This window comes from Benincasa hispida, chromosome 10, assembly GCF_009727055.1.
Source record: "Benincasa hispida cultivar B227 chromosome 10, ASM972705v1, whole genome shotgun sequence".
In the NCBI taxonomy this organism is placed as follows: domain Eukaryota; kingdom Viridiplantae; phylum Streptophyta; class Magnoliopsida; order Cucurbitales; family Cucurbitaceae; genus Benincasa; species Benincasa hispida.
This window is the reverse complement of record NC_052358.1, coordinates 20,981,252-20,988,766: the sequence shown is the minus strand read 5'-3', so window position 1 is coordinate 20,988,766 and position 7,515 is coordinate 20,981,252. Positions and strand designations below refer to the sequence as shown.

The 7,515-nt window shown below is 34.6% G+C and overlaps 1 protein-coding gene across 1 annotated transcript; it reads left to right on the top strand.

Annotated features, from left to right (window-relative positions):
* The first annotated feature begins 1,118 nt into the window (after positions 1-1,118).
* On the top strand, positions 1,119-6,195 carry LOC120088443. Its single transcript, XM_039045747.1, has 11 exons — positions 1,119-1,312; positions 2,429-2,677; positions 2,919-3,131; positions 3,364-3,444; positions 3,521-3,607; positions 3,685-3,780; positions 3,887-3,940; positions 4,058-5,100; positions 5,278-5,326; positions 5,403-5,442; positions 5,793-6,195. The coding sequence occupies exons 2-11, from the start codon at positions 2,435-2,437 to the stop codon at positions 5,942-5,944; spliced, it is 2,058 nt and encodes a 685-aa protein (XP_038901675.1). The 5' UTR covers positions 1,119-1,312; positions 2,429-2,434; the 3' UTR covers positions 5,945-6,195.
* Positions 6,196-7,515: the final 1,320 nt, after the last annotated feature.

Genomic DNA, 7,515 nt, shown 5'->3' with positions numbered 1-7,515 from the left:
TCATTAGGAAACATCTCATTACTTACTCTTACTTAAAGTAATTAGGGTTTAGACATTACACTTACAACACTATAAATCTATAGTATACATTATAAACATACATGTAAATAAGTTATTTTATATATTATAAATATATACTTTATAAAATATTTAAAATATAACTATATAAAATCGGGGTCGGGGTCGGGGCGGGGATACCATCCCCGTCCCCGCCCCGTCTCTGGACGGGGCCTCGAAAAAATCCCCTATTTGACCCCATCCCCGGTCAAACCGGGGCGGAGCCCCACGGGGAATTTTGTCAACCCTGGTGACGAGCAATAATGAAGGCTGTAGTATTAGAAATTTTCTCCTTAAAACTTGGTTAAAAAAAAATACAATAAATGTACTTGATTTCTCACAATTTTTTATCCATGATTTATGTATTTCCTACCTTTGAATTCTAAACTAATTTTTAAAAACAAAAACTACTTTTAGTTTTAGTTTTTAAAATCTTGCTTTGATATTGAAAACTATTTTTTTTTTTTTTTTTTGAGTTTTTAGAATGTAACTACGATTTTGAAAACACTCATAAAAGATAGAGGGCACACACACACAAAAAGAAGAAGATGAAAGTGGTGTTTATAAACACAATTTTTTCTTTTTTTACAAAGGTATTATAATTAAAGTGTGAAGTGAGGGAACCAAACATTCGACCTCGAGATTGATAGTATAAACACTATGCTAATTGAGTTACGCTCATGTTGGCTATAAACATAATTTTTAGAGATAAATAATAAAAAATCAAATGGTTACCACCAAACAAAACCTAAGATTATAAAGTATTACAATTTTATCGATTTGAATTTTAGTTTCTAGGTTCAAAGATTTATAATTTTAAATATAAATTTTTTACTAAATACTCACTTGATTCATTCTTTGATATTATTGTCGATAAATTAAATTAAAATGATTATAAACGAAAAATTGAAAATTAATTTTAATAATAGATATAAAAATTGTGAAATTTGAATTCATTTAATTGTTTTGATCGTAACATTTCTAGTACATTCGGGTAAAAACGTGTTCCAAGAAACAAATTATGATACATTCCTTTGAAATCACACGCCAGCGCACACGTATTGCTTTGAACAAGCGTAAAAATGGGCGTCGTCGTCATTCGTCTTCCAATATCCGTCGAATAAATTGCCGCCCCCTGGACTGTGTGACCCCCATTCTCATTTTTCAACGCTTATAAATCTCTTTTATTTTCTCATCGAAGCAATTTCTTCGGCAATATTGATATTCCTTCTGCACATTAGACAGCCAACTTCTGGTAAGTCGTCCATGGCCTAAAGAATCTGGGTTTCAGATTGTCCTTTTCACTAATTTTAAGACCGTGGTTTTGATTTCGTTTTGTTGTGATGGAATTCAATTGGTGAATTATTTGAATTAGATTGGCAGGGTTTGTTATCATCACCTCTTGATTTCGCGAAGAATGTATTATTCTATAGGGGCGTGATTTGCTTTGAGAAACAATCGGATTGTTCAGCTGTTAGGAATATCGTTGGTCAATTTGTTTTCTTGAGTTTAGGGATAGTTGGAGCGAGTGAGGGTTTTAACCTTTTCGCGTAGGGGGAGACAGATTTTCTTTTGGTTATTGTTGTTATACGTAGTTTCGGGATAGATCGATGAGGAACTTCCTTTATCTGAAGCCAACCTTTCTTCAATTTTCTAAATGTTAACTGTGCAGAGTTTGTATATTCTAAGTAGGTTAAGAAAACACTTTTGTTTCATGGAAGTAATGATTTTTCCATGTGCTTTTAAATTTGTAACAATTTAGATTCCGACGTGCAAAATTCTGTCAAAATCAAGTGTCAATTTTTGTTATGTAAGGACAGCCTCTGTTTTTTATAAAGGCATTTGGTCTCTTTCTCTAATCGGTTTAGGAATCTACAAAGTAAGAAATCTCATTGAATCATAACAACACTTTTTGTCTAAATTGTTACAAAATTTGAAGCATAGGGGAGAGCTCAGAGACTAAAAGTGGTCTTCTAATTAGCAGTCTTGGCTGCATAATTTTACATGCTTTAGTTTGTGTTCAAATGCCATTAATTTCTGGGAAGTTACTGGATCGTTTATGGAAACCTTGAATGGTACGTGTTGGTTGCAATCTGAATTTATTAGCAAACAGTTTTTAGGCAGCGCCATGAAAGATTTCCACTTGCAAATAGTTAAAATGGGTTCAGCTGATGGGACGACCTTAAGTTCTCTTCTGCTATCTTCACAAAGTCCATATTGGTTTTGTGCAAACTAGCGTTACCAATCAATATATGTATCTTATGCTACCAGATTCTTATTAAGATGAGCAGGAGAAGCTTTTGCTTTGACAATCTAAATTTTTTATGCAATGCATTCCGAGTGTCCTAATAAAAGTTTGTTGTTTTATCAGGAGAAAATGGAGCAGAAACACAGCATGTATAATATACCCGTCTTATGGAGGGGAACAAAGTATATGGTGGAAATCAGTTCAGATTCTACTCTCAGAGACCTTGGTCAGAAGCTGCTTAAATTAACTGAAGTTAAAGTAGATACCATGCGGCTCATAGTCCCACAATTTTCCAGTAAAAGCTCTAAAATGTTATATCCATTTTCTGATGAAGATGGATACTTGGATCTGCAAAAGTTTTCCATTTTTAAGGTGCAAATTCACTTTCTTATTTCTATGAAGTTGAGTTGATTTACGTCGTGCACTGCAGTCACTTCCCAGTTTTTGATTTCATGCATTACCGGTTATAGTATATAGGTGAAGTTGATGCACGTGAAGTCCTGATTATAAAGTTTGCCGTTCCAGTCTGTAGGAACAATTTCTTACTCTGCTGCAAAAATTGTCATTGTGCTGCTAGTTCTAGGCATCTGACTATCACCTCTGACTGCTTCAGGATAACAAGCCTATCAGAATGATGGGAGTCTCTAAGAATGAGGTAGACGAAGTTTTGAACAATGCTAATAAAAATGAACGAATTATTGGGTTCGATGAAGAAGAGAAAAGACTGAAACAACGGATGTCAAGTAAGCCTAAGGGCATGCTGAAACTACCAGAAGGACCCTATGTATTTTGCGAGTTTCGGACACTTCAAATTCCAGGAATCGAGGTGCTTTTTCTTGCGCTCTTTAGTGATCATTTCAATAATTTTATATTGCATGCATAAATATTGTAGCAGGATTGCATTTTTCAGGGTTTATGCCCTTTAATCTAGATACAGATTTGCTCTTAATTCTTGCTTTTGAACTGTATTTCTTATAAGATTTCCTTTAGCTGTTAATAATTACATTAATCCACGTCTTGATCTGGTGTTGAATGGCACATTCTTCCATTGGTTGTAGCTAAACCCTCCAGCTTCAGAAGCTTTGAAAAGAATGCACATGCTTGCTGCTGACCCTGGTATTATTGCAATCATGAACAAGGTAAAGGAATGTCTAAATCTGGATGTATGTAATATATCATTAGCAATAAATAATCTGGTGATTGACCTTCTTTTAGCACCGTTGGCGTGTGGGAATCATGACTGAGATGGCCCCTGTTGGTTATGTTGGTGTGAGCCCTAAATGTATTCTTGGCTTTAATAAGGTATGATCACTTTAGTGCGTGAAAAACTCAAGTATCTTATTCTCCAAATTTGATTTTTTACTATAGTTTCTGATCAGAACCATGGAGAGGAGATATCCCTTCGACTTCGTACAGATGACCTGAAGGGTTTCAGAAAATATGAAAGTATCAAGAAGACATTACTCCACGAACTTGTGAGCTCTCTTTGTATCGTTTTTCATTTTTATACATGGAGAGGTTAATAATACATGATAATTACGTCCCGAATGAATCCCTGAACTTATTATGATTTACAATTAGGCACACATGATTTATTCTGAGCACGACGCCAACTTCCATGCTCTGGATAAGCAGGTAATAATGTTTTTATTATGAATCATTTTTTCATTTATTAGGCCATATTGGCAGTACTCGCTTTGTGTTAATTATTATTCATTAATTGGGTTGTCTTTTCAATTTAATGTTTCTTAGCTTAATGAGGAGGCTGCTGCTTTAGATTGGACAAGATCAAAAGGCCACACGTTGACTGGAATTAAGTATTCCCAATATCATGAAGAAAGTGACGATGTCGAAGATGGCTTTGCTGTCTCACAGAAGCTTGGTGGAAGTGTGTCACATCAGCTGGTTAATGCCCGTGCTGCTTCAGTTGCTGCTGCTTATCACCGTTTGACAAACACTTCAAATTTCAGTTCAAGAGTGTCTCAAGTAAGTGCAGAGTCGGATCCGGATGACAGTGCTTATCCAAAGAAGCTCGAGCCTGACCCTGATGACAGCTCCAATGATCAAAGCATGCTTGAGCTTGATTCCGACAACAGTTCTAATTATAAAAACAAGCTTGAACCTGATCTTGATGATTCTATAGGGAGCAAAAGTTTAGAATCTGAATTTGAACCAAGATTCATTAAGAGCCTAGTAGTTCAAACAGATTTGAGCAGCACAGAAGTACAGCCTGTGCCTACTACTAACAGCAGATTGTTGGAAGCCACAAAGTTGTATGGAGAACCAGATCCTGATGATATTGGAAGCTCTTCGAACAGTAAAATAACTGACACAGATCATTTCTCTCAAGGAATGCCAAACTTGGATTGCAACATTTTCCAAAGAATGGTTGTTGAACCTTATCCAGATAACTTGGAAGAAAAAGCGAACACGTTGGGGTGTGGAAATGCCATTGGACATGATGAGGCTGATTGCCTAGAAGCTGGCTTAGTGACAGACCAAACCCATTTAAGCATAAACTGTAAAAAGCATGATACTACTCAAGGAGTGGAACCTATGCAGATGGAGCCTGACCCTGATGAAAGGCCTGACCCTGATGGAAGTTCGGTACATCAGGTGGATTCATCTAAAATGCCTGTTGACGAGCCTGATCCTGATGACCAAGAAATTCAAAGGATACAAGACTCTGTTTCTGTTGTTTGCAATCGATTGCGTGAGGCCATTGCAAGGCTGCTGGCTGAAGTTAAACCTTCTGAATCTTCAGCAGTTATTCAAACTTTGTTCAAGATTGTTAAGTAAGTTCTACCATTCCTTTTCTTTTGTGCTTTCAATTCTTGATGGCGATATTCAGCTGCTTGTCCTTGGGTACTGATTAATTTATAACGGCAACGTCTGGCTATTATTTTTGCAACTGGTCATTATGATTTGATATTCACTGGTGAATTGTTGACTGAATTTCCTCTTTTTTGCAGGAATGTAATTGAACACCCTGATGAAATGAAATACAGAAAGCTGCGCAAGGCGAGACTATTAACTTTTTCTCTCTCTTCTCTCTAATTAAGTTCGTTTCCTTGAGGTAATAAATGTTGCATTACAGGCTAATCCCATTATCCAGAAGAATGTTGCCAACTATAAAGGTTAGTGTTGTATGCATCCATATCCAGTATACAATTTTTTTTCTAATCCGTGAGTGTTCGAGTAAGCTTCCGCGCATCTCGTCTCTCGTGGGACAACTCCTCTGATTTTACAATATTTAGATGTCAAAGAAACTTGTAGGATTTAAATTCTAGGTAGGTGGCTATTTTGATTTGAACCAACGATCTTTAGTCCTTTATCAAGTTTATGTCCTTATTTACAACTAGATTAATCTATGATGGTTTTTGTATCCAATATACTAAAAGCAACAAAGGAAGGAAAACCAAACTAAGAATTTGATTCGAAAATGCTATGATCAGTTGCATCAATTCTTGAATATTTTTTAATGCAGCTGCATTGGAGATCCTGTTCTTGATAGGTTTCATTGAAGATGCACTGCTAGACGAAATCGGGAAGGCAGAAACATTCCTGGTACTGAAACGTAATGATCCTGGCTTATTGTGGCTTGCGAAATCTACCCTTGAAACGTGCAATGCCTTGTAGATTGAAGAACATATTCTCTCTTTTTTTCCCTTTTCTTTTTTAATTTATTTAACAGAACTGTAAACTAAAACATGTACTCTAGGATACTGTATGCAAATTGGTTTAGACTAGACGACCCGATATTCAAACAAGGCTGTGGTTTCCATAAGCATGTTTATGCAAACAAGATGAGTGTTGTAAATAAATGTTGTTTCTGAATGGCTTTACCGCCACTCGATTACACTCAATTGAACGATGATCTCGTTTTTCAATTTTATTTGTGAAATTTATGTTTGTTTTTTTTTTTTTCTCCATTTTTTTTATAACAAACATTGTCAAAATTTAAAATAATAATGATTTTTTTTCAAACTAGTGTTGCCTTGTGTTTGAATATATTGATAGAAAATCGATAACAAGGGTCAAGGTACAAATTTAAAAGTTTAATTCTTAAAAATTAAAAAATTACATTTCGTTTGGTAATTATTTGATTTTTCGATTTTACATTTCGTTTGGTAATTATTTGGTTTTTTGATTTTTATTTTTGAGAATAAATTTGTTGGCACTGTCTTTACTTCAAATTTTTTTTGATTTGTTATCTATCTATTTTTAGCTAATGATTTAAAAAATTACGTCAAAATTTGAAAACTAAAATGGTAATTTTTGAAAACTAATTTTTATTTTTAGATTCTGATTAAGAATTCAATCATTATATTTAAGAAATATGTAAATCATTTTAAGAAATAAGAGAAGAAATAAATTTAATTTTCAAAATTTAAAAATAAAAAATGAAATAATTATCAAACAACACTTTAATAATTCTCAAATGAAATTTTATTTTTTTAGACCATGAAGATAATTATAGAAATGACACTGAGATATGTTAGTAATTAGTTAGAGTAGTAGTTTGGGTATTTAGATTGTAAATGGGGTAGGCGAGGAAAGGGGGTTTATGGAAGAGTGTAAGTGTAACTAACAGTTCAATATTGGATATGCTAATATCTTTGGTTGAAGGCTAGGGAGAAGCATACATATATTTTCTTAATAAAGGGTATTACACCAGGTTTGTGGAATAGCACCACAGAAGAATTAAGAGGTGGGTAGAAAGTTTATGACTTATAGAAATACAAGTTATTTTACTTCTTTTATCTAAAACAATTAAGAAAAATCATGGACAATGCAACATAATTGGTAAGAAATTTATGATTTCATTATATTATACGATCGCATGTGTACAACATCTCATAGCCCTTAAAAGTTATAAAATTGTATTTTTTGAAATGTAAAAATCCTGTCATGCGATCAACAGTTCATCACGGAGGAAATTCCTGACGCTAACAACGAAACCTCATAGCTGGAGACATATAGACTCATGCAATAGAAGAAAGGGAAGGTGACATGACGCATAGGCGGTGGAAGTCAAATCAAGGACCAAGTTAGTAGCTGACAAGAAAGGTCCACGACAGAGCCAATGAACTTCTGACGCGAAGCAGACGACGCATCAGGGTATGGAATTTAATGCATGCTGTCAGAATAATCATTAGTGAGAGATGGAAAAGCTACCTCGTGACACCTATAAATACCCCACAAGATTT

Bases quoted from the DNA above. Each gene is read 5' to 3' on its own strand.
- LOC120088443 (XM_039045747.1), top strand. From the start codon at position 2,435: ATGGAGCAGAAACACAGCATGTATAATATACCCGTCTTATGGAGGGGA. The intron at 3,941-4,057 runs GTAATAATGTTT...AATGTTTCTTAG, and splicing joins TCCATGCTCTGGATAAGCAG to CTTAATGAGGAGGCTGCTGC. The intron at 5,443-5,792 runs GTTAGTGTTGTA...TTTTTAATGCAG, and splicing joins GAATGTTGCCAACTATAAAG to CTGCATTGGAGATCCTGTTC.